This window comes from Plectropomus leopardus, chromosome 3, assembly GCF_026936395.1.
Source record: "Plectropomus leopardus strain MGB_pleo_1.0 chromosome 3, ASM2693639v1, whole genome shotgun sequence".
Classification (NCBI taxonomy): Eukaryota; Metazoa; Chordata; class Actinopteri; order Perciformes; family Serranidae; genus Plectropomus; species Plectropomus leopardus.
In genome coordinates, this window is record NC_142178.1 from 22,125,571 (window position 1) to 22,152,873 (window position 27,303).

At 39.4% G+C, this 27,303-nt stretch overlaps 1 protein-coding gene across 1 annotated transcript in view; it reads left to right on the forward strand.

Moving 5' to 3' along the window:
* The window catches only part of fbxw7 (F-box and WD repeat domain containing 7), a 145,585-nt gene that overhangs the window by 32,323 nt on the left and 85,959 nt on the right, over positions 1 to 27,303 (forward strand). The window contains exons 4-5 of the mRNA XM_088075887.1: positions 15,992 to 16,240; positions 16,514 to 17,056. Of these exons, the coding sequence (XP_087932013.1) occupies positions 16,061 to 16,240; positions 16,514 to 17,056 (723 nt within the window). The 5' untranslated portion in view covers positions 15,992 to 16,060. The remainder of the gene's footprint in view (positions 1 to 15,991; positions 16,241 to 16,513; positions 17,057 to 27,303) is intronic.

Consider the following 27,303-nt stretch of genomic DNA (forward strand, 5'->3'; position numbering starts at 1 on the left):
CAGAATGTCCACTTAGGGTGATAGGGAGGGATGGGTTAATGGGTTGAAATAAATACAGGACTTTCATATAGGAGACCAGTGTTTGTTTCACTTAAAGTGATGATAGAGTAATTTTACCAACAAAATTAGTATGTCAACGTAATGTGATGTATTTGATGCAATATACTGTATGTTGCTTTAGTAACAAACGTTCTTATTTTGGCAAAACCATTTTGTTATTTCTAAACCTAACCACAAAATATTGGTGCAACATAGGTTACATAACATCCCCCACATGTTTAGAACTGCGACTGTTAACAGTCATACGTGCTATTCAGTCATCCACCAGTGGGTGCGCTAATTTAGGAAATGCTCATAGTAGTATTTAGTTTCTATGAACATATATCTTATATGGTCTCATGGGTTGGAGGACTAATAGACTTCATTAAACCCTTTCAGTAGCCTTTTAGTAAGCTCAGATAGGTTGGACAGGTGTGTGGCCGGGAATATGATACAAAGGAGATCGCTACGATGCAGACACTGCTTCTAAATGATGTCAACAGCGCAAGTTGGCTTGTCTGATATTTTGGCTTGGTTTTTGTACAGTCATAGTAAACAGGGAGGTGTTGTCCATCTTTATAAACAATTTATGCTTTAAACTTACAGAAAGATTCTTGTTGATTTTTTTAATCCAGCCCATAAAGACAGTCAAAGGACTTTGAAAGCATGACATGGAGATGGCAGTGATAATAGAAAATAAATTCAACTTTAAATTAGCTTTGCATACTTCCCTTCTTGTAAGCTCATCAACAGCTTTGTCTAATGCCTGACTCTTCACATTGAGTACAAGAAAAAACACTAATCATTATAGAGCTCAGTATTGATCTGTTAAGCTTTTGCTCAGTTAATGCAGTTCTGAATGTTTGTGAGTGGAGTGGGCACACTGCAGAATATACATAGTACTTTTTTTTCCAGGACAAACAATAATACTAGTGATATTCATGCCAGTCTAGCCTGCCCACTGGGATTTGATACTACCTAGCGCTGCATGTAAGCCTTGAGTCATTATGTCTTCCTCTGAAACTCCGCTATGGTGCAGTGAGTCTCCTCTTTATGGATCAATACTGAAGCAATGAGCTGACACAGTGAAAAGCAATATTCATAAATAATGAACAGGGCACCCTCTCACCCTGCCCTGTCTCTCGGTCCTGGCAAAGAAGAGAGTAAAGCTGTAAACATGATGCTTATTTTTCTTTATGGAGCATTCTGATTTCAGATGAAGGATTGTGTCACTGCACTGCCTTAGTGTTAGTGGCTGTATACATTATGTGAAGCATGTACTTTTTCTGTAATACAATCCTTTGCCCTTGTTCCAGTTTGACAGTGTTACACTTTTTCTTTATAGATGATTGCAGATAGAGGTCTCTATGTTTGCTGTGTTCAATTTCTCTCCCGATGAGCTGTTTGTTCCGGGGAGACGGCAACCCGGTGTTTCAGGAAATCTCTGCTGCAATGAATCACAGTGAGGTGTCACCTTTAGTAGCACTCCCATCAACAGAACAAAGATGTGCCAGTGAGTGAGCTCTGAGAACAGCTTTAAGTGCTTCATTATTATCCTTTTCACCACCTTTTTATGCTGGGTGCAATTGGCGGTTGGTCACAGCTGCACACCAAAGCATGATGCACTTCACCCAAATGAACGGATGTTGCAATAATCGTTGTTGTCATTTTTGCAATAGCCACCTGAGAAGAGACTAATGGCAGTCTATTTTAGAGTGGATCTCTCTGCGTCATTTAACCCAGCCAGCCAGCATGTAGAATACTGAACAGGGTGGACAGCCCAGGGGTGGAGATACTTTTATGCTCTCTGTGGTTGCACACTTTAATTGACCTTTTAGAGGTGTATTCAGACATGAGGCCAATTTCAGAGGCGATGTATTTGCACACAAACTCCATGTAAAGACATTAATGGATGTTGCTGCTGGAAACAGATCGGATATGAGCAGAACAAGCTGAGATGAGAGGTGTCTGCATGACTAGAAAATGCTTCAGTTTGAATGAAAATGTTGCACTTATGTTGAGGCTTTATGATTCCACTTCATGATTATATAGAGACGATAAGCAAAGGGACAATGCTGGCGGAAAATGACAAAGAACTGGAGCAGTTTTGAGCTGAGATTCTGAGCTGTCAAACACACAAAGTCAGACTTCACATGCACGCAAGGTCACTAAATATATTGCTAGCTAAATATGACTAATCCCTGTGCAGTTGGTTCATTTGCCTCTTGGGACAAACAAACTTGGACAACAAAAACATGCAAATTGTTTAATTCCCATTTCAATTATTCCATTAATCATTTTGTCTATAAAATTCCAGAAAATAAAAACTATGTCTATCATAGTTTCTCAAAACTCAAGGTAACATTTTTGAATAGTTTTTGTTAGCAGTCCCCATATTTTTTCTTTCTGATTTACTATCATACAAACAGAGGTTTTCAAACTGTGAGGCACAATTTGCATCAAAGGTTGCACTCCCTCCCTGAACCATGACTCACATATTAATACACAGACATAAAACACATTTACAATTCCAGAGGACATATTATCTCCAATATCCATGGCAGTAAAAAGGCGCCTCTCATACCTCCAGATCTTGCCTGAAAATCTTGTTTTTAAGTTTTGTTCGATATCCAGTAATCCTGTGATAGTTATTTGTCCTCCATAGTTACATTACAAACATGTAACTGCTAATAGCTAAATCATTTTTGAGAAAATATTGGCTAAAAAAGTTCTGTCTGTCGACAGGCCCCCACAATGCCAGCCTTGATATAAGGCAAAGTAAAGGATCAAATCCTCATTTTTGAAAAGCTGGGGTGCTTTTTATCTTTACTTGGAAAACTGGCTCACATGAAAATTGATTATCAATATAGCTGCCAATTAAATTTTCTGTTGGTAATCAGTTAATTCTTTCAGCCTTAAGTCATATTACAGATTCAGCAATAAAGGTACAGACATTGTATTGTGTTGATGTTGATTCTTGTGCCTACTAATCAGTACGCTGATAATTTCTGTAGAGGACATGTGCCTCCTGTGGCCATGTGTGGAGCACTGTCGTTCTAGTTGATAAGTGTCAGTATTTTGACGCATCTGCACAGCTTTGCCCATATTTCATTGTCTTTGTGTTGATGGTGATAGCAGACAGTCTTTTTAAAAAGTCATTTAACATCATTATGTGTGTGCTATTAATAGCAACCCTCTGCTGCTCTTTTAACAGAGGAGCCATTCTCACTTTTTTTGTCAAACTATCTTTGCCTTGCTGCTATCTCCGCCCCTCCTACTCGCTATCTGTCCTTCCCCAGGCCTCACCGCTTCATCAGCTCTGGTAACCATTAGCTACTGTGCTGAACAATGTTAATGTCATCCCCAAGCATCACTATAGAGTCGTCAAGTTAAACATCTGTGATAAGGTGAGCGGTGAATATTCAGTCTCACTGAAGCTGGGACAGATGTTGACACACAAGGGAATTAAAAAGGATACACTTTTTATGCAGATAAAAGTCGTGGCACTAATCACAGACATGCCTGATGCAGGTATCTTATAATGTTGTGCATTGTCTAGCTGCACTAATAAAAGCTTAAAGCAATGATAAACACATGGATATTAGCAGTGTTGTTATCAGGACCACCTAACCAATTTTGAGACTTTTGTACTCAAGACCACCTAAACTGAGACTGTGTAATGACCAGTCAGAGACAGAGACCAGACTACTGTGAGCCCTACAAGGCATGATTAACGATAAAATGTGAAACATGCAAACCAATGGCACCCCTCAAATTGATCTGAAAGATTTATATTCCCAAAAAAACATCTACAGAAAAAACAATTAAAATGCATTCATATGTTATTCCCATACTGTATATTTATATGTATGTATAAAAGTAACAAGATAAATGTCTTGGTAAAATAATCAAAAGGTATTGCGGAGGTGAATTTTATGTGTAATTTTCCTTTTTTTCTGTGCTAAAAACCCTCCATGGCCAAGCGCATTAACATTGTGCATCAAATTAAACCTAAATGCAGTACCTTTGACTGTCTTCGGAACGAAAAAACTCCTTCAACTCCGTCAGCTGCTGCTGCGGCACAGCCAGCAGTCATCATCATCCACTCAAAGCAGCAGTGGTAAGCACACCCAAACTTTGTAGCAAGTCCTGTCAGTTAAAAATAGCGATCAAATGTTGAAATCAGAGTCGAAATTGGCAGGATAAGAGCTAGCTTGCCAAATAAACAAGGTTGCATAAGGTTTCATTGTAATGTGTTCAAGGTCGGCTCAGTAAAATGACTATTAGGCAAAGGTAAAAAAAAAAAAAAAGAAAAAAAAAAAGAAAGTGAGAAACTTGAATAATACAGTTGTTTGGGTAAGAAATTTGTTTTCCCAGCAATATAAAATTAATAGTAGAAATGTAAATACAATCTGTTTAACGTCCTATCATGAGCTCTAATCATATAATACATAATTATAAACTGTTGATGCCAAGATTTTTCAAAGTAAATATTTAAATTCAAACACTAATTTATTTCTTAATCACTAAAAACGTGACTGAAAGCCAAAACGTTTCAGTTTATCAATACATTATTTCTGTAAAAAATATTTCTATACTATGTTATATTGATTTTTACCACCATACGTACACTGAAGGTCCATCTCGGAAATACTCTGAATACACTTGGTAGCTTGGAAAATAGTGGTATGGCAAGTTTGAAGGATACATTGTGGATTTTCTCACAGCGGGCAGTGTGTGCAGATGAACAGTGTTCGGCTTCTCCCCGTGCCACCACAGTGCTGCCAGCTGATGAGCTGGAGCTGGCGGGTTCCTGCTGTGATGACAGAGGTGGTTGAAAGTCAGCGAAGTTATCCTTTAATGGCTTTAGCAACTCGAAGTCAGCCAGCGACTGTTAGTAAAAACACATACAAAACACATAATGGACTACAAAACTAGTTATTTGTCAAAAAGAATTTGGTTCGGCTAATTGACATTGTTAGGAAATGACTCAGAAACTTATGAAATATCAGAAAAAATGCCAAAATATGCTGGAGTGGGACTTTAATAACAGTAAATTACTGTGATCCAGCTTGATAACTACAGATTTCAGAGTGTTGTTTTTCCGTTCTTGATCGGTGAGAGAAACTGTCATATTGTGATACATTTTCAACCTTGAAGTGGCAATTTTATTCCACTATTTTATTCCATTATTACAGCAGACAACAGCAACATCTTGACCGCTGTGACAGATTATTATTGTAATAATCCCGTCTGCTCTGTTACTGTTTCCTAAATGCTTCCCCTGGACCCCTCCCCCATCGCATCCCTGACTGTATCCTGCTTATCAGTCCTTCTGGTGCATGCAGAGTGGCTTGGATTTCTTATAATATTCTGTCCACTGCTTCCTCAGTTAATGGAACAAACAGGAGCTCAGATGACATATGAGGGAAGCACTTTTATCGGCAAGTTGGAGGAGCTCAGTCTGAGTGGTTTGCCGCTGGAGTTGCTGCCGGTGGTGGTGGTGGGGGGAGGCTGTACAGTGGTGGCAGCAGCGTTGCCGGGGATAGCATCCTCATTGCACAGCAGCCGAAGGCAGTAGAGGGAGTGGAAGAAAGCGCATGGCAATTGTGGGAGACAGAAGGGAGTAGTGGCAGACGGTGCATCCTGAGTATTATTTGCAGTATCAGGAAAAGGTGTTTTGTGGATGGGAGTGAGTTTGGCAAAAGAAAAAGGGGAGCTACAGCAGGTGGTGTGTGCTGAGACAGAAGTACAGCAGAGGGAGTGGAGTAAGTGGGAAGCAATCACGAGGGAAATGGACCGACAAACTGTACTTACTAACTCACGTGCCCTAACTGTGGAATAAGGTGAGCATCGGCGTCTGTGCTATGTTGACTGTAGATCTTAGTGATCTCAGTGACCGAGTACCTGTGGATCAGCACCATGTGGAATAATAACAGAAAAGGCATCAGCTGTGAGGACAACTGAGGGAATTCGGCGAGGACCAGGAAGTGGCTGCGGCTTGCAGCTTTTTTTTTTTCCACACGTCTTCTAACCCCAGAACAGCCAGTCTACTAATGAGCAAGTCGATGTGTGGCTGTGGCTGCAGCATCATCTCCTCTTTGATGAAGAGACTGGGCCGCACAGCGTGCTGCTCAGACCTCTTCTCCAGCCATACTTCAGAACAGCTGCAGCGCCTGGCCACTGGCTGCCCACCTCAACCAAAGGTAACAATGCATCAGTGCCCAATGACATGGCCACATCTGTGTCTCCATGTCCCCCCTGATCAGTCAGGTGTATGCTTTTTATGTGCAATGCAGGAAACATATGGGGCCTGGCGTCGTATTGCAGAAAGCACCACTTGTGAAGCACAGCGTCCTTGTTTATCTGCTTTGATAGTCCGAAACAATCTCCCAGGTATCAGAAGTGTGTGCTACCAGGGGTAGCAGCACAGCAATTGATTCTTTAATGGAACCAGGTGATTTAATGGCCGTCTTGCTGCCTTGACAACAGTGGACTTGCTTTCAGCTGGCAGAGTCATTTAAATGGATGATTGCCTGCAGACTGCCTGTGGTTTACAGTGACTGCTACCCCTCATCAGTTGGAGAAAAAGCTTTTTCTAATGGAACAAATAAAAGCCTAAACAAGATTGCGTCTGAGTGCTTGTGTGCACGTGCCAGTGTGTGTGAATGAGAGAGTGACTTTGCTTTAACACAGGCTTCTGTCTTGTGGTCGTAGCTTCTAGGGTTCCCTCTGTTTCATTGTTTGTTATGCACACGACTGTTTTAATAGTTGGCTGGCGCTGACTGGGATTTCAAGTCCCTCTCAGAGCCCTTCTGGCAGAAGGCCATTCTCACAGTGGAGGAGACTGATTCTCTTAGTTTCCAAGAAGATTTATGCTCTCGTGAGTAATGATAGAAATCCACAAAGGGAAATGTTGTGGTATTATTGGGCTGTTGCATGGCAACAATTCAAATAAAGAGATAATGAGTGACAGTTTAAGAGGAGGCGTAGCGCTTATAGACAAAACCATAATGTCACTTTTATGTTGAACAGAAGTCACTGTTTTCCTGAGAAAGCATTGTCAGAGAGTGAGGTACTTGAAACTGTGGAAATGAATGTGGAAAAATGTCGTCCCTCTGACAAGCAGCTCAGGGACTGAGGTTTCACTTTCTTCCTGTGAGACATCACAGGGCACCAGCTCTAAATAGAAACATTGATTAATAGCTTCTGTATTGAATTGGGGACAGAAAGGTTTCGACAAACACAGTGTATTTATAGGTTTTCTAGACTTTGTAGGAATCCAGAAAACATTTTTAATATTATTGCATTTCTTGGTTCAGTGATTTTCTAATTACAAAAGTCAAAATCCCCATCAACTGTTATTAGTTTTTCTGCCACATGTTGCAGTTATTTAGAGGACAGAGACAGCAGAAAGTGTCTATCAGCTTTAAAACACCAATATTGGTTTCTTCAGTCCTCACAAATGTCCCACTTTTAATATTTGAAAATCTAAGTGGAGCCGCTATACATCCGCTGCTCGATCTATATTTCTTACCATGTGGTTTGTGAGCAGCCAATATTTTCCTCCACTCTCTCCCACTGTTCTATTAAGGTCATATTGGTGTGATTTATTGCTGCCATTCGAAGGGTGTTCAGCCCAGTCCTCTAATTCTCTTTCCTTATTCTCAACAAGGTGTATGCGCTCGCTGTGTCCAGTAGCCTTGAAATGACTCAGACTCTTTTAAGTCAGGATTCATCTTTTTCAAAGCTGGAAGTCACTGTCACACTTTCGCCCCCACAGGATCTCAGTTCTCACAGTCCATCATCAAACACAGAATTTCCTCATAAGAATGTTAATCAGGAATTTGAAATGGATATTATCATAGATGTCTCACCTTTTAGATAATAAACCACCATCTCAAACATCAGTGATTCATAAATAAGCGTATGTCTGTTATGTAGAAAATAGTGATTGTTATTATGAATTTGGTGTAGAATAATACCTTATTTAATCGAATAAAAACATAATCCCCATTAAACCATACTTTAAGGACAAAACCCTTCAACTGGAAACTGTGGTGGTGACAGATGTTACATAAGGTCTGTTATGCTGCCCAGACACATTTACCAAAGTACTTTAAAGAAATTGTAAAACTTTACGTTTGTCATCACTTTTAAAATCTATTGTACTGACTGTCTTCATAAACTTCTGTCCAAAGTGTCTTCAATCGCGTTGAAAATTCAGTGTCGTCTCTTACCCTTTAAAACATTACTTTCTGAACCTACTTTAATAAAAACAGGCACTTCCTGGCAGCCTACTTAATGCAGGAAATCACAGGATTAATGGGACATGAGAAAGGGAGTTCTGCCAGCTGTACAGGCTCTGCGGTGGAAACCATTATCTGAGTTTGAGGGTTTCAGAAATCTGTAGTTGGTAACTTTTGTAAAAAAAAAAAAAAAAAAAATGTCACTATATTCACACAGCACTAAAAGAGACAGATTATCTGAGGAGTCTCTAATGCTGCTGTCAATTATGTCAGTCACTGCTCGTGAACTGCGGTTTAACTGGGCAGCGCTGATCAAATATGAATCAAGATTCTGTTACTGCATTGCCTTTTTTTGGCCTAAAAAGAAAAGAAAAGAAACATATTTTAAAGTACTTTTTAGCTGTAACTTTTGAAAGTTTGTGACCGGGTCGTCATGTTACACACAATCTACTGAAACAACGCACAGCCTACTGGCTTCAGCAAAGATTCCTATTTTACAGCTAAACAGTACACTAAAATATGTTTCTGAAAACATTTTCGGCAAGAAAAAAGCAATGCAGAGACAGAATCTTGACTCACATTTAATCACCGCTGCCTAGTTTGACAGTGTGTGCGCAGTTCAGGAGCAGTGATTGATATAACTGACAGTGGGATTAGAGCCTCCTCTGCTCTGATTGGTTGTTTTTGGTGACCTGCAGTAGAGTCTAGCAAATGCCTTTGGAAGCAGTTGGACGAGGCAGAGGGACACCTTTCTTTTCACAGACTGTCTCATGTTGTACTGTAGATTTAGTGACAGTTTCAGCTAATATGACAAAAAGTTATTTGTAGAAGTTATATTCATTTCGTTACCAACTGTAGCTTAAGGGATATTTATATATATGTACTGATTGTCATTTCTTTTCATAGACATGACAAGAATTCCTTAAGGAAAAATGACCAAGATAAGTACTTAAAGATATTTATTGCAAGTAGTAAACTTTTTTTGCAGTTTAAAATTAACTGCAAATACAATTTCTTGTTCAGCTGGTACCCAGAGTACAAAAGATTGCAGTTGGACTATTTAGATCAGGACTTACAACTATTTCATAACAGTTAAAACGCCTTTATTGATTAGATGCTGCAAATCAGCTCAGGCAGTACTTAAAAATAACTTTAAAGAAACACATTTTGGTTAATTTCAAATGCCTTCTGGCCCTGAACATCACAGCCACGAATAGATGTTATCTCAGATTGCGTTAATTTGCATATAGGCAGGGTTTTACTGACTTGCAGTTTTTTTTTTTGTTCTGCAGTGATAGGAAATTAGTTTGGATGTGTGATGGGGCGGGCAGGTTAATTGCTGCTCCTATGCCGTCCATAGAAAGTTAATACACACCTGTTGCCCTCCCAGCAATGCATTAGGACAGCTCTGCCCAAATCCATCCACGAGAAGCAGTCTTGTTGAAGAGCCCCATGTCGAGTCTGTGCACAAGGCTAAAGTAGTAAAATGTGTGCATGCCACAGCTGTGGCTTTATCTGTGAAGTGCCAGCTTGGCACCTCCCCCTCCCCATCAGCAGCTCCACCAGGGACTGTCTGCATGTACGCCGCACTGCCAGACTGCTGGGCGCACATTATCAAGGCCGATTTATTTATTAGTTATTATTCTAAGAAAATGGAAAATATTTTGGCCAGTTAGCATTTATATTAACATATTCAAGGACACAATCAAAGGGATTCTGTCTAAGTTGGCATGCCGCAAACTGGTTAGCTAAAGAATCTCAGACCAGCAGCATAAGCTTTTATTATATTTGCACAAAAACTTAAATAGAAGTGAAACTCTTGAAGTTTTTTTAAAGCCATGTTATTTTTCTTTTTTTTATGGATAAAACTGACCTATTCACTTCGTGCTTAATATATTGTCATATCATTCTTGCTGATAAAACAATTTTCCTATTTACACATCCAACAGACACAGAAAAACATTAGCATCTGTTTGAAATTTGTATTTTTGGCCACAGCACAAAATGAAAATCCAATATTCATTCACCATTAAGCTGTGCTGTCTCCACCAACTCCTGAGGAGAACGTTTTGCGTTTTAGATGCAGATAAAAAGCTTAATTATGGGTCATTATGGTTGCTAATCTTGTCTGTTTGTTGTTTGCTGATGGGCAGGTAGCATACAGCAGAGTCCTACGTTCAGGCAGGTATTTGTACCAGGTGGATGACCTGCAAAAAGAGTTGATTAGTGGGTGGTGTCTTGTGTCTTCATTTTTTTCCCCAGGTTTAGATTTGGGTGCAAAACCACATTCTGGTTAGATAGTGGGAGTTGGGTGATAAATATATTTAAAAAATGTAAATAATACTAGTAATTTCATTAGAACTTTTTTTTATCATTTTGTTAATCAGTTGATTTCGTATGTAAGCTCTATTTCCTGTGCCAGAATTACAGACTCTACATTTTGTGGTTACAGCAGCTTTAATATTGTGTGTTTTGACACACTATTTTACTGGCAGCAATGCCAAAATGATCAGTAGAAGAAATAAAAATATTAAAATTGTGGACAAAATATTTTTTTCATTTATTTTATTTATAAGGACAACACACATTAATTAACAATTCTGTAAATGTGCCAGTGTTAGCCATCAGGCTAATTTTCAACTGTAGTCCTTTGGCAAGATGTTTTGAAACCTGTAAAATGATCAAATTTACACAACAACAGCAGCAGGACACCATAAATACAGCAACAGTTACAACAAACAGGAACTCTAAGACAGAACGCAAGCCATGTGAAGTAACAAGAAACAGTAGAACAACATACAAAACAATGGCACAGCAACATCATGTAGGGTTTTAGCACAACATAGCCATGCACGCAACACAAATCAACAACATATAGCTTTTTAGCACAGATTGTTATGTACGCAGCATGAAGCAGCCACACACACTAAGCATAACATGTAGAATGCAGAGCAGCAATTGTAACAAGAAACAGCAGGCATGAAATACATGACATAGACCCTAATAAATGTTATAAGATTACGTCATGGGTTATTAATATGTTTGTATGCACTAAAACAAAGGCGGATCGTGCAACACAAAGTTAGACATGTTGTCAATAAAATAGATTGCGTCTCATTAAAAAAATGCCATAATTTAGGGTAAAAACATCTCTGATCTCATTTTCTGTTTTCTTTCGGAGTCTCATTTTCTCTGCTTTCGCTCAGAGGTTCTCTATCTCCTGGGCACCTGTGTCACTTGTTTTCCTTGGGAGACACAAATTCACACCTGCACTCCCCAGCTATTTTTGTCCACTTCATAGCTCTTGCAAGTTTCATTCATCAGTCTCTATTCTTAGTCCTACAATAAAAAACATGTGCCAAGTCTTTGTTGACTACAAGTGTTCCTGGACTCTGTTGTGTTCCTGTGTGTCAGCTGCCCTGAAACACCAATTCAGCCACTTTAAGGGCTTAACAGCGGAACAATTTTGTAATTGTACAAACTTAAATTATGAAATGATTGTCTGTTACCATTTAAATGTGCATTAAAGTGAGGGGATGATTCAATTGAAGGGTGAATGATGAAATGATGAAAAAAAACCCTTTAAAATAACTGTCATTTGGCTGTAATTGAACAAATACTGAAAATCTCTCAGGCAGCAGTTGAATCAAAACTCAGCTCCATTATCCTGTTTCATCAGCAACACGTTTTTTATTGTGGGTCAACCTCTCTCACCCTGTTTGCACTGCTCTCAATTGTTTGAACAACAATAACAACAAACACATTTCATGCTGTGTTTAGGAAACTAATTACGGAAACCTCGGCCGTTCCGGTAAAAGGCAGGGACAACTTCAGCTATTCATAGCCTTCCTCTTCTGAGCTCGCAGCAATGAACTGGCAGTCCCGAGGGGGGGCTGTGCAATCTGAGATAGGTCTAATGCTTCCCACCACAGCACCAGCACCATACAGCCAAGACAGGGAGAAGCCTTACAAAAGGAGACCAGTGACTTTTTCTTCAAGGTCAAGGCAATTGGTTTTCACTCAGACAGATAAAGTATGTGAGCCTAACGAAAAATATGTTCTCAGCTCGTATGCAGTGCATCGAGGAGATTTGGAAGTGCAGTCTGCATGGCTGAATCTTAATTTGTCACAGTTAAGATTAGCTAGAGACCTCATGTGGGCTCTGAAAAGGCCTATTGGCACTGTTTAAAGCTACATTAGCTGAGATTATGGACAATTCAAAAGACAAAATAAACTTCTTTTCAGAGATGTGCGGGACCAGAAGTAAACCTCTGAACCCCATGTGCCTGATAGTAAACTGCCAAATGAAACTAGTCTAAATTAAGAGAATAAAAACTTGAAACCAGAAAGAATTGTGTACTAATTAAGGATCAGACAAAAAATCACGATAAAACACTGTAGGAAGCCCCTTTTTATATTTATTGTGGACTGCTTTGACAAAGTTACATAATTGCATGGCCATTATATGGGTTTAAATCATAGCATTCAGAGTCTGTAATGATGTTTCACTGCCTTGTGATTTGCTGTAGTTGACGTAAGTTTTAATGACTTGCAGAATATTTGTTTTTTTATCTGGTCTTACAGAACTTCACTGCCACTACTAATGTATGCACACCTGGTGGCCTTGTGTAAAGAAGCTTCACTGTAGTAGTTATTTCATGCTACTTGTCTTTATAGCTTCACATGTATTGATGGAAGTCATTGACACTAAAAAGACATAAGGATGACACTGCTTTGAATGCTGCCTACTCAGCCCACTACCACTTGGACAGGACAAATCCATGAATCACTCATCCCACTTACCTTTATTTACATAAGTCTTTCTCACCACTTTGATGTTGAGTCAGGAGAATAAAATTTGTGCATTAAGTTGATTTGCTTTTGAGTGCTTTAAGTTGTGTTTGAGATTGTGCTTTGGTTTCAGAATTCAAAAATTTAGATGTTACTGGAAACTAAGACCAAAGAGGATACAGAATGTCTTTTTGTTAAACAGCATTAAAACTGTCAGTGTTGCCAACTTGGTGACTTTCTGGCTGTATTTAGCACAACCCCTTTATTGCTAAAATGCGACTAGCGACAAATTTAGTCCAGGAAAGGGAGAAAATATATTATAATGTAATTTATTCTTATGCATGCTGCGCTCAGAGTAATTACAGTCCACAGCTCTTTCACCATTAACATGGGGTCTCTATCCCTTTCTTCTCCTGCACTGTGTAGCAGATGTGTCACAGGCAGGAGGATAGGAGACGCTGCTCAATCTGATAGTTCAATTGTAATGAATTCCTATGGTTACATTTATGTTCTTGCTCTATGGATGGAAAGTGCAAGAAAGTGGAGCACTGTGGTATAGGCGCTGTAGTTCTCATGTCATTCAAATGTTTAGTTGAGTATTTTTTTAGGAAATTTAATTTGGCGATGTTGTAATGCTTCCATTAATGAACAAAGACGTTACCAATATGCAAATGAGTGCACAGTGCCATTTGGAAAATTCATAATACGTACTTTCATTGGCCAATAGTTGGCACACTGATAACCCAGCTAATTTGACTCTGATCAACCTGAAAAACTTTGTGGACATTCATCACGTATGATGCATGCAAATTCCAAAGACAGTTTCTCTTTTGAAAAACACAAAGCTGCTAGTGAATGCTCTGCACGTGCATAGAAAGAGGCTGCCCGTGGAAAAATGGAAACATGACTTGCAAATCTAATACATCTTACGACTAGTTCTACTCGTTCCACCTATTCAAACATCTTTGGACAAAAGGTGCCATTAGTTTATTTGAAAGAAATTATTTTTAGTAGGATCGTACTTGAGAATTCACAGCGTGTATGTCGCCAGATCAAGCCAACTGTCCCCCTTTTTCAGTTTTATAACCAAATAAACAGACTGTGATCGGACCATAGATGCAGCAATTTAGTCAATTTAGTGACATCTTGTGTCTGTGGGGCTTTGTTACTGTTTAAAAATTCATTGATGTTGACAACTGAGATTTTGTTTCCTGTTTGGTAGCTTTGCCAGATGTCTGAAAGAGTCAAATCAGTTGTGTTTATATTGCCCCATCACAAATTTACTTCACAGTCTGTTCAACATACTGCACCCTCTCTCTGTCTTAGACCCTTAATACAAATAAAGAAAGCTCCACAAACAATCCTGGCTCTTAAAATTGTAATATGGTTAGATTTTTCAAGCTGCCCCGTGACCCCGTGGACAGGATTGAACAGGATGGATGCAAAGCTTCACTGCTTCCAGTAGAACAACCTGTTATTTTATGCTTAGCATCTAGAAATATAGAAAAATAGAAAACAATTTTTAGATTAGAGCTGCATTTGGAAAACAGCATGAGGAAAGATGGGCATGAAGTGGTGGCTTTTACGGGGTGTTTTACGTGGGAAGCACTTTGGTGTGGTTTACTTACACTGATAATTTAACTATAGTCAATAAAAGTCAGTTAAATTTATGGGATTTTGAAATAAAAATTTATTGGTTAGTCTACAGGCCTGTTATCATTCAATTAGTGTCTTGTTCTTGTGTAGTAAAAGCCTTTTTGCCTGTGCAGTTTGATGCAACAATCCGATAGTGATCTTAATGAATGGCTCTGGTGTTGGCCAGATGTGCCAAATCCCCATTTTATCATAACCTTGCAGCAACACAAATTTGTGTATAAAGTATATAAACAGTTTAATAGAATTTGCACAAGTCTGAAGAAAAGTTTGATGTATGGACATCTCCACTCCCAGTTAAGAAGTTATGTGTGCAGGAGGCCTTACATCCTTCTGTTACTGCACTATAGGTGGTAGTTTATTTGTCTGAATAGGTACATAGAGAATAAACAGCGCGTGCGTCCCTTGTTTTGCAATCATGTGTGCAGTCAGTTTGCAGGGACACATGGATTGAAAGAAACACATGAGAGTTGCTGCTGTGATGGAAGCAGATTAACATTGTGGCTTGAGTTTGATTGCTGTTTGCATTGCTGCGTCTGTGACACAGCGTCAGAGGCAGAAGCTGTCTCATTGTAGATAAAGCTCTGGTGCCAATCCTTCAATTCCACATATGGTTTGAGACATTACTGAAGCACGCTATGTGACTCGTGTGTTTATTCAGTAGGTTTGCCATCATAATCGTGAATGCATAGCAGAAAGCTAACGGATTTAGAAGATAAACAACATGTCTTTAATTTTTCCAAAGCTTCTAGACTACTCAAATCTTAAGGACAGTTGTTGGACTAGCTTCTGGTACATTTAAGCCATGTTGTGCTTTCATATTTGACAGATTGGACTTTGTTTATTGGCTTTGTTGAAAGCTGGAACACTGGTAGCTCTCAAGGCTTTTCTGCCCATCCGTCCGCATGCGAAGCACCAGCATCCAGCGCTGTGTGATGTGAAGCCAAACACAATCACTCCCACCTTTTTTCCTTGTCTGCTGCTGAGCAGCAATAGTGTGGCTCTAAGAGCAAATGTTTAATGTCCATTATTTTAATTCAGAGGCAAGAAAAGAACATGAATAAGGATATTCACACTTTCTCTTGGAGGGAATAAGCTATTGAGCATGGGTTTGTTTGCATGCACTGATATCCAATAATCTTTTAAGCGCTTATTTGATTTGTGCCTCATAAACACAAGCGGAGTGTGGACACAAGAGAACAATTAACATATTTTAACCATCTGTGCTTTTTGTCCTTTTCTTGTGCGTCTCTTTGCAGAATGCCAAGCCCTTCTCCTCCTCAGACAGCCTAGCGAAGGTCCAGGAGGTAGCAAGCTGGCTTTTGGAAATGAACCAGGATCTGCTGTCGGGGGGCAGCAGCAGCAGGCGGAGTCGAGGGCCGGGGGGTCCGGCAGTGCGAGGTAACGCCTCCTCCACGGCCCGGGCACCCCAGCAGGCAGCAGAGGAGGGTGATGAAGATGAGCACATGAACCGGGTAGTAGAGGAGGAAGAGCAGCTGCAGCAAAGGGTAAGGCCAATTGACATTCAACAAATGATATTGTGGTCACACGTGAGGATTTGAAATATATGCCTGTGGGTTTTAAGGGGATTGAGTTGTGAGTTGAGGTTTGAAGAAGAGAGAGATCAAATCACGTCATCTTATTGTTGAAATTTGCTTGAGACCCGCGCCCTAACCAAGACAGATCTTTAAGGCACATTTACTGTGCAAGTATAAGTGCATTTGATTTAAAATCAGACCTTTCCTCTGAGGCTTTGTATTGTTTTGTCTGTCTCTTCACAGCCTGAGGCGTCGCAGGTTGATGGCGAGAGAGAACAGCCATGGGCACCAAGTGAATCTGGAGCCAGCAATGGCCCTCGGGGACACGAAGAAGGGGAAGAAGAAGAGGACGGCCCTCCGAACGAAGTGAACGGAGGAGAGAAAGGAGCCCGATGGATGTGGGGGCCAGAGCAGAGGCGACTGCGGGGCCAGCCGCTGGGCGAAGAGGATGAGGAGGAGGAGGAAGAGGAAGAGAACAACAACAGCAGCAGTCACCAAGAGGAGGAGGAGGTGGAGGAGAGGACAGAGGGAGGGGAGGAGCAGGGGAGGGAGGAAGAGGAGAGGGAAGAGGGCGAGGAGGAAGAGGAGGAGGATGAGGACGAGGAAGAGATGGACCAAGACAGTGATGACTTTGAACATTCGGTGGAGAGTGGGAGGGAGGAGGAAGAGGAGGAGGAAGGAGAAGGGGAGGAAGGGCTGCGGTCTCCCTCTCTCAGGAACAATGTGTCGGCCCCCAATAACAACCTGGACTCGGGTTGTACACACCAAAGCTCTTCCAACAAGAAGGTAAGCACAGCTGTTGTTTGTTGAACCGTTTTCACTGAAAGTATTGTTCGTCTGTCTGCAGAAACAGTCTCTGTGTAAACAGTTCACAGTGAGCTACTGTTTCTGGAGGAGAACCTGCTGTTGAAGTCATTTTTCAATACTACGGGCACCACAAACAAAATTCCTTTCACCTCTGTAACAGCAGTATGGTGAAGGCAGGGGCTGATACCTCAAAACCTGGGCAAATAAAACAAAAAAGCATGGCCAGATACCGTTAGACCAAAGTGATAAAATGTGTAATTTGTGTGAACTGACCCTTTTTGTGCACTTCAGCAGCAGGCACAGAAGTTTCAGCAGTTTCTGACAGGCAGTGATTGGTTAATATCACATCACTGCTGTGAAGTCTCCGGCGCATTAGCAGCACATAGTTCATATTTTAAACAGCAGCTCCCCCTTTTGCCAGAATCATATTACTGCACTGCACACTCATGCATTGTACCCTCCAACAATTTACCCAGTGGATAAAGATAAGGATACTGAAACTAATTTCTATATTTGAAAATGCACACACAGAAGGAGGGCAATTTAGGATGAAAAAGGTCTAACCTGAACTAAAGAGTGGATATGAGCTAGGGGTCAGAGAAGAAAGCGCTACAATTTGGGATTAAATATCAGCCTGAGGAGCTTTTGAGACTGGAGAGGGTGAGTGATCTATTTGCATGGTTTGCTACCAAACTTACCCATTCCTCATTTATTTGTTCACGTTTCTCCTTGATAATGTGACCTTTTTTTGCTACTATTTCTGTCTTCTATTTCTGATACCATCACAATCTTTCCCAGTTTATATCACTCCTGAGTGAGTTTTGACAATTTCAAAAGTTCTACCCCAAATCTTTGGTATATTTAAGTACAAAAGGCAAAGTTTGCAGAAGTGATGTGTTACTGGTTAGCGTCCCTCACCTAGGGGAAACTGATCAGGTGACGAAAGTAGATGCTTTTGTCCATTTGCAAACTCAATACAAAGTTATTCTCACCTTTTGAGTTTTTATAAAACATTTTTTTCCTGTTAGGAGTGGTCTTTTCCTTACTAGCAAAGGCTATCCAATCCTGTAATCTTGATAACGACCATATTTTAAGACATCAGTGTAGGGGAGATTATATACCAACATGTTGGACAGCACTCGCCAGTCTTTCTGGTGCAAATTGAGAAAGTGGTTACAAATCTTGCATTAAAAATTTGTCTTTGTATTGTGTAGCAGACAAATTGTATCCAGACATCCAGATGGTTAGAAGAGTCTTTGAGGATTCTGGAAATACCTTCAAAACAAAAGTTGTCTTCAAACATCCAAGTCTTCATCTTTGAGAGATACTGATGTTTCCCAGTGTGACTCCAATATAATGCCAAGACATGAGCGACAATTGAACTAATAAGCTATTCTAAGTAGCACTGAAGCTGTGGACTGACACCTTACTAAGACACACTACATGTTTTCTTTACTGGATGGGAAGATAACAACCTGAACAGATCACAATATTTTAGTGGAACAATGATGTAAAGCACATCATACTACCACCATCGGTACCAAAATACGTACAGAAAGCTCTGGATAAAAGCCGATGAATGCAGCCGCAGTGTTCAGTCACAACAGTAGTGTTTCTTTGCATCTTATTTTACCTGTTTAATCACAATGTGTATTCCAGCAATATTTTGTTATGCACTTTTGTGATAAATGAAAGTGACAGTGTGACATCAGCTCAACAGACTCCTCGTAAAATCCTTCATTCATGTTGAGAATATACAGAGCATGTTTTAGGACATGTTAAAACTCCAGGCATGTTCATGCCTCACTGATTGATCTCTGACATGATGAGTGACGAGTACGGAGAAGCGCTTGATGTTCAGAAGACAAATGTAACTGATTGTCAGATCTTTCCTCAGGAACAGAACTAATGTGCTCGGTTCAAAGGGCTCTGATGTAGCACAGCACCAGTGTGTGGATGTTAGCGCCGGTGTTTCGTCTCAGTGATGACTGATGGCATGCTTCAGTGGCCTTCACAGCACCTGTATTTAAAGGGAGGAAATGGAGGTGGCCATGACATTTTCTAGAGGCTAGGGATGATATTCATAATTCGCAGTGTGTTTGCAATGCACGGACATGGAGTCTGACAAGAGTAAACTTATTAATCAAAGGGCTGGCATCCATAGATATTGAAGAAGGGTCCAGCTGCCGCACCTCATTACCCCCTCACTCCTCACTAGGGTTGCAGCAGTATACTTTTTTTAAGGTATATGGTGGCATGAGAATTAAAAATTAATATCCATTTAGTGCACATTTGCATGTTTGTGGTAAAGAAAAAAAGGCAACCAGACAGAGACTCTCTGCATATGCTCATTTCCTTTCCTCCTCAACTGCCTGTCAAACTTTATACATACACTTCCATGAAAAAAAGAAAAAAAAAATGGTTTCAAGTTTCAGTTATGAGTCCGTCTTTTTTTCTTGGGCATTTATTTGTATTTCACTGTGATTGTGTGAAACTTTGATTACGGTTATCATACTTTAAAAATCTCATACCGTCGCAGCCCTACTCCTCACAAACAACGTCACAATTCTCCTCATGATCCCCCTCAATGAAGCTGTACCACGTGTTATGTCTGTCCACGTGCCTTTTCTCTCTCTAGTATTAACCAGTAGCTCTATGGTCGTGCAGTGCATGGCTGTCTTATTTAAGCAGTGCCGTTTTGGCTTGCTAATATTAAGTCATCTTGAGTGTCGCCCCAGCCCCGAGACTGCTCACTTTAGAGTAATTTCTTGATCTGTGTCACAAGGATTTAACCATTGCCCCGCCCCTTTAGGAGGCTAGTGTCAGTCTTGCGTCTTTTCATTCCAACAAGTGAGTACGATTATGACGGATTCTTTTCCGCCAAAGTCAGTAAAGAAAAGATCGGACTCATTTTTCACAAGCCATAAATCTTAACATTATCTTAACATTCTGAAACCAATTTATCATTTTTGGTAAGACAAACAAAGAGAACATAAACTTTGTTCAAGACCTGTCTCTGTCTCAGCAACACACTCTCGCAACATCTGGCAACAACTGAAATGAACTTGTACTCGGATGACATCAGATATTAAGTTAGCAGATAGAAAACGAGTGCTAAAATGAGGATCAGACTTTAAATTTATATTCTGTCTAGTGTTCAATGTTCCCAGGGTCATGAAATTCCTGGAAAAGTTATGAAATATGAAAAACTGTTTTCTAGCTTGTAAAGCGTTATCTTTTTGTTATAGATCATCTTCATCCAACAAAGGCAATGAGTAATTGGCTTACCCAGACATTCTTACCCGAACCTTAACTAGTCTCACTCCTCTTGCCTAAACCTGACCAATCTAACCGGCTAGCCAACATTACTTCATTAGTTGAGATGCTAGTGGAGTTGGGGTGTTTTAAAAGTCCACATTGGCTAGTTAACAGTAGCTGAGTGTGTTAAGCTAAAGTCCCAGGGGAAACGTTAGCTGTGATGCTGGCACAGATAAGTTGTGTGAGTGGTACAGTAATGAAGTGCAGAGGGCCACTGCTAGATATATTTGAGTTACTGTGTTATTACTCAGTATGTCATATCTCTCTATTTTAAGGCCGATAAAGGCACTTCAGAAAATACTGGGGCTAATTTAGATTTAATGCCATCATGGTGGTGTTTGTTTCTAATAGTCTGTTGTGGCACATGAGTTGTTGGAGTATCGGGATCACTTCAGCAGATGGTGGTGAGAGTCTATTAAGAGTAAAAACCCTCCCACCAGTACGATTATTTGTTTCAGTTAAACTGCTTACTCTGTTGTGCATTTGTTTTCTGCATTTTAATTAAAATCTGCAGCATCAGGCTCCCTTATCCTGGATTTGACCAGTTTTAATTTTGACCTATATCCACATTGTAGCTTTCTTTTCCAGACTAACACCAGGGGCAAGTATTTGTATTGTGTGTAATGTACCGATGCTTACAATGTTTTATTGCAGTTTTATCTTATCAGGCATTCTCCTTAATATACCAAAGGCAACTAAGTGCACACCAGAGATAAAACGCCCATCTCAACAGACAGTAAAGATTAAATTTGTGACAGATTTGTCATCAGCAGCATTGTCTCATGACAAGTACACCGCTATCCCCACGCCCTTCTGACAATAGGAAGCTGCACAGCAAGGAAGCTTAATTATTGCCGCTGAAGAGCATGTGTCTCTCTTAACTGTGACAGCTGTTTCCTTTATCATATGTCATACCTGTGGTCTCAATATAGGGTGATGTGTGTGTGAGTGAGTGAGAGCCTTTGATGGAGACATTGCCCTTGCTTATATTGGCCCTAAATATAGCCATCAGTCTGAATTGGCTCCTGTGTGCCTCTCACCATCTGACACAGCTGTCAGATAGGTTTGTCAGGGTCTTAGTCACTGCAGTTGGCCAGCTGGCTTTGATGTTGAATGTACACATTTTGTTTCAGCTGTGGGTCTTGTATGCTTGGAATTTGGAGTGGTGTTGAAAGAGCAGATTGACATTTATTGACAGCTCAAGTGAGATTCATCTGACACATTTACACTCACTGTGTTTTAGGTGTAATTTGCCTGTATAGATAGTTAAAATGAGTTTGATAGTGGAACATTCGGTGTTTTTAGCTGCTCAAACTATATAAGGGTTTTGCGATGCACATTTACAATCATGAAAAACCTCTTATGATTCTTATGATTCTTCAGAAGCATCAGTACATGCTTTATTTCTTATGGTTGTTGCAGTATGTATGAATTACATGAGACTTTTAAAGCCACTCTGTCACACTTTTCAATCAACAGAAGTTAAGAAAGCGCTGTACAGAATGTAAAAACAGAAAAAAAGATGTAATTAGGCAAAACCAAGTAATAAAATGAAATGCATAATGATAAAAAAATGATAGTAGTGATAGGTCAGAGATGGGTGAAACAATTAAATATAAAACAAAATAAAATGTTGTTAATTTATATTTAATTTAATATTTAATTGTTTTACCCAGGTTGTAACAGGGATACTCACCTTGTTTTGTCTGCTGGCCACTTTTGCAAAATGACAGAAGGCCAGCGGGCCATTTAATAAACAAACATTGCTCATCTATGCCAAGAAGGAAATCCAGTCACAGCAGCTCCAAACAGGTCAGGTGTACACAGGGGTGTTTCTAGGATTTGATGACATTCGGGGCTTAGCCCAGACCCCTTTCAGGAGGTCCAGAGGATCCTCCCCTGGCACTCTTTTCTTTATTTTTTTATTTTTTATGAGCAAGCTCTATTATTGCTTTTTTATGTCCTCCAGCATCTTACTTACATTTAAAGTAAAATAAATAAATAAATTAAGATTTGCATTGCAAATCAGTTTATTTTCATGGTGAAGTAGAAAATAGAAGGTGTGCCACCCTGCACCCTATTGAGGGCCACACTTGGATATAAGTTGAGTATTTTTGGTGTAAAATGTTTAAAGGTTAAAACAACAGATTCAAACAATCTGTTTTTTCCCCAGTTTCCAGGTCTATAACTGCAAATATACATTTTCTTTTAGTATTGTTTAGGAATGCATAAAGGGCTGAGATTTAAGATTAATTTCAATGTTGATTAATCTGATGATTATTTTCTGGTCTATGAAACCTAAAAAAAAATAGTGATAAATACACATCAAAGCTCAAGATGAGATCTTCAAATTTTTTATATTGTCTGACCAACAGTCCAAAATCTAATAGTATTTTTAGTTCCCAATGATATAAAAGGAGAAAATACTTACAAATAAAACAACTAGACAATGTTTGACATTTTTGCTTGAAAAGCGACTCCAATTGATCGAGTCATAAAAATTCTCTAGGCAGTTAGTTAACCTGAAATTGAAACCGTCAATATCAGCTTTGAAATACGAGTAAGCAGCTGTTATGTGTCACACCTGTTCACTAAAAGCTTATTAATTTGGTAAGAAAGTAAAATGTTATTTCTATTTATTTGTACCTCTTTACACTTTTCAAAATAGGGCTACAAAGTGCTTTGTAGCAGTGGTAGTAGTAGTAGTAGTAGTAGTAGAAGAAGATGATAGATCCAAAAGTGTTGCTTTTGCAATGTCATGGTGCGTTCTACATGCATTAGAAGATATATTACCTTCATATAAGTTACACATTTAAAGGTCCTGCACATGTTCCCATAAAGCACACGTATGCAGTCCTGCAAACTATGATATGTGCATATTGACAGCTGCAGTATCCTTGTGCCAACAAGGGCCAACAGGGTTGTAGTAGCGGATCAGTATCTATGTTTGGACCAAGACTATGTCAGTCCATGTGGTTTAGGTGATATGTACGTGCCTTGTATGTGTGGCAGACATGTACAAACACAAAGAAATACATGTGTAAAAGTGTATAGTACAATTTATCATGATGTTGAGCTTTCTGTGCATGTCTGCTCATGTCGCTGATGAGGATAGACTGTGTTCCCGGTGCCGCAGGTCACCAGTATTGGACGCTTCACCTCCTCTTCTTACTTGACACTCTTGTCTTTTGACCCTGTGCCAACTCTGTGTCATGCTCATAGTTTAACCTTTTCCAAAATCTTTGACTTTCATGAATCAATATTCTAGCTGTGCATTAATGCCCCAGCAGGCCTAATGTGCAAAGATATTCTGGAGTCAAAATTTCATTTAGATTTACATTTCCAGCAGATGCCTTTCCATTCAAGGGCACTAAAAAGAGACTGCATGCATCACATGATGTTTACATGTTCTGAATGACAGAATATATGGTGTTAGGTTTACATCGGGCTTGTAACTGTCGGGTTGAAGCAGGTGTTGATATTAGCATAGGGTGTCATATACATTAGCCCCTGAGAAAGCATATTATTTGACAGCAGCAGGTGGAAAAATGTTGGAGGTTGTTCAAGGTAAGTGTCAAAGGTTATAACATTGTGTTTGAAAAAGTGGGCTGCATGTTCACTGAAAATCGTAAATGATCCCTTTTTAAATGGAAATGACTTCAATTTATTTAATTTTCAGTGGAGAAAATGTTTGTCTCTAAAGACTTAAAATAAGTAAACGTATACACAATTAAGACAGAAGCTTCGTGAGAACCCAGAGCAATTGTAAAGGTACAGTTAATACTTCTGTAACTGCTTGGATTTTAAATACTTTATACTGCTCAGTTTTACAGACAAAACTGCGAGCAAGCTTGACTCTAAAATGTAAGCTGCGTTTCATTTGTTGGACTTAGGCAAAATAAGGAATGTCGTGATTATGTTCCAGTTCTATATTTACATAACTCTGCATGAATAGTGTGCAGTAGGAGGTGGCAGATGTTGATATTTTCAGGTGTAGTTTGTTCTTTAATGCAGATAATTCAATCCGTATATATAGTGTAGTGTATGGGGCTGAAAAGAGAGTCAGCAACTTTACAAAAGTATACAGAAAGAACAATTAGGGGTTACACTTAATTGGTGTTAAAAAGGCAACAAACTAACTAGTTAATGTGTCATGTCAGTTGTGTCTGTGTATGTGTGTATGGGGTGTTTTGGGAAGGAAGACGATGCGGGAACTGAAAGAAATAAAAATTGTTTAATAGATGCTAGATTATTTACATGATATAATCATGTAGTCATGCCTCGTGTAGAAATTGAATGGGTTTTACTGTCCTACTTCAACAGCTTATAAATCTGAAATTAAGGATGGCTGAAGTTAAAAGCTATAATAAACTTTGATGATTTCTTTTTTTTAATTTTAGATACGTGATAAGAATAAACAGAACATCTTATGCCCATTTTAGACTCCCTACGCTACACCACTGCCTGTCCATCTAAGAATTAATTTTAACATATCACTCATGACTAAAGACTAAGGCATTAAGTGATCTTGCAGGATTAGATGTCTCATAATGACTCATCAGAGACCTTTGGTAGCAAATGGATCTGGAGAGCTATGATAAGGCAAAGCTGGAGGGTAGCGTGTTACATTGATATTAACACTGGTGAATGAAGCATTGAATTATCTATGTTAAAAGAAATATAATGTCAGGTGGGTGTCTGGTATGTGGAGTATATTTTGTCTTGACTAAAAAGAACAAATTACATTACTTCTTCAGGCTCTCACCTTAGCCATATGGACAACAAAGCAACCAAATATTTGCGTTAATAATGAATCTGAAGAGGCTTTTAACTCTTGGTGTCATTGTAGTCGCTAAGATTTTTCCTATTTGTGTTGTGCCTCATCAGAGGCTCAAACTTTGTGAATATTGATGAAAGGACATTTAAAAACAGAAAAAAGCAGCTGCTCAGTCCAGTGCTTATTGAGGACAGGGTGACTTCTACAAAGTTGAAATGATATTTTTCGGACTGACTACAGTCATTGGAACACAGAGCTTCATGGCATTGAGTGATATGGAATTTGTAGGACTATGAACTACACCTCTGCTGTCTCCTCTACTGCAGGCTATTTAATATGTGAACAATTTTCATGTATTATTTTTTGAAATACAAACGAAAAATAACTTGTCAGCCAAATCGATTTTACTATAACAAAGTTGTATCATTTGAGGAACACTCAGTGCTTCTCTTCGCGCACACACACTACCATTCATTGCCACTAATTAAATGTTTTTCCAAAGGAAAGGCAGGCTGCTTATTGTAGGTGGCATCTCCCACACACTGGCCTTGTCATACAGGCAGAGATGAGCCACAAAGGACCAGTGTTCTCATCCTCCCACATAAAAGCAACTAGTTTGAGTCACTAACGATAAATGTTGATGAAAAATTGTCTTCACTTCAGCTCTCTTTATATACTGTTACACCTGAACTGATCATGGCCCAGCAGTCTGTCTTTGCCTGTTGTCTTTTTTATTCTAAGGTGACAATTATTTATCACAATTGCTCATCTGTCTTGGTTAACACATTTAGTTTGATTTATTTGACACTACTTAGACATTAAATTACACTTAGCTTAAAGAAAATATCAATAAATTCCAAGACTTAATTTACACTGATGCAAAGATGTTTCAAGGTATAAGGCAACATCATATAACAGCATATAACCACAGAAATATGCATATTTTCATAAATAAAATCACTCAGAGGGGAAATTTCTATATAAAATATAAATTGTAAAAAAAATACAACTTTGCAAGTTTTCTGTAAGCTATCTTTTTTTGAAATTTAGCATTACTATTTTTTTTAAAGTTAATTCTTTATATATACTCCATGGGACCTTCATTGCTGTGGTTCACACAAGGTTAACACACCCATTGTGCCTAGATTTCCCCACCAACCTGAGGAGAAGCAAAAAAGGACAAAATTCCTCACCAGTGTCCCACTGGTATTGGAATGTCCAGTCCTGCTGTAGACACAGCTGCTGATCGTCCTCTGTGCTGCTTGAGATAGGATTGGAAAAAAAAACCTAAATCAAAGTTTTATAAATCCAAGTGTTGTGCTAATTGATGTCAGAATCACCACCCGCTCAGACTTACATAATTGCCTTGGGTAGGCTTTGCTCAGAAAACAAACCAGGGCTCCAAATTAGTGAGGTTCTGAATGTGTGGTTAAAGAGAGAGCTGCTCTGTTGTTGTTGGTGATGTGTGTGTGTGTGTGTGTGTGTGTGTGTGTGTGTGTGTGTGTGTGTGTGTGTGTGTGTGTGTGTGTGTGTGTGTGTGTGTGTGTGTGTGTGTGTGTGCGTGCGCGCCCACCACTACTGCCAGCTCAGCGTGTTTTCTGTCAGCAGCTTTTTCTGCTTTAGAAGTTAATGACAAAGAAACATGGACCAAAAGTATCTTCCCTCTCGTAGAGTGTTCACTTAACATTGTACTTGCAGGTTGTCTGACAGTTTTGACAGTGACAGTTCTTGCAGTGGCAATCATGTTTATGAAGCAGAGCCTGGTCAATGCTTGTTAAGGAGCTGTTCAAGTTTAGTTGTGAACACTGAAATTGTAAATGGGATTATTGCATTGTGCAGCTCTAATTTGCATTACAGGCTTAATGTTTGTGAGGGAAAGGTTCTCTGTTGAGTTATTTATAAGACTTCCCGCAGTTAATAGGGTGTAGAGATTATGTTCTTAAAAAGTTTTAGCAAAAACCTGCATCTGACAGGATATTGTTGCATTGGGGGATTTTGCAGTATAAAGTTGTTGTCCCAGTCTTTGACACCAGAGGGAGGCAGTGCTCCGAAAGTCATGTACATACAATAATCCATGACCTACAGGTTGTGGGTGCTTGTTGCAGCTGTGCTCAGACTGCATCACAGGCTT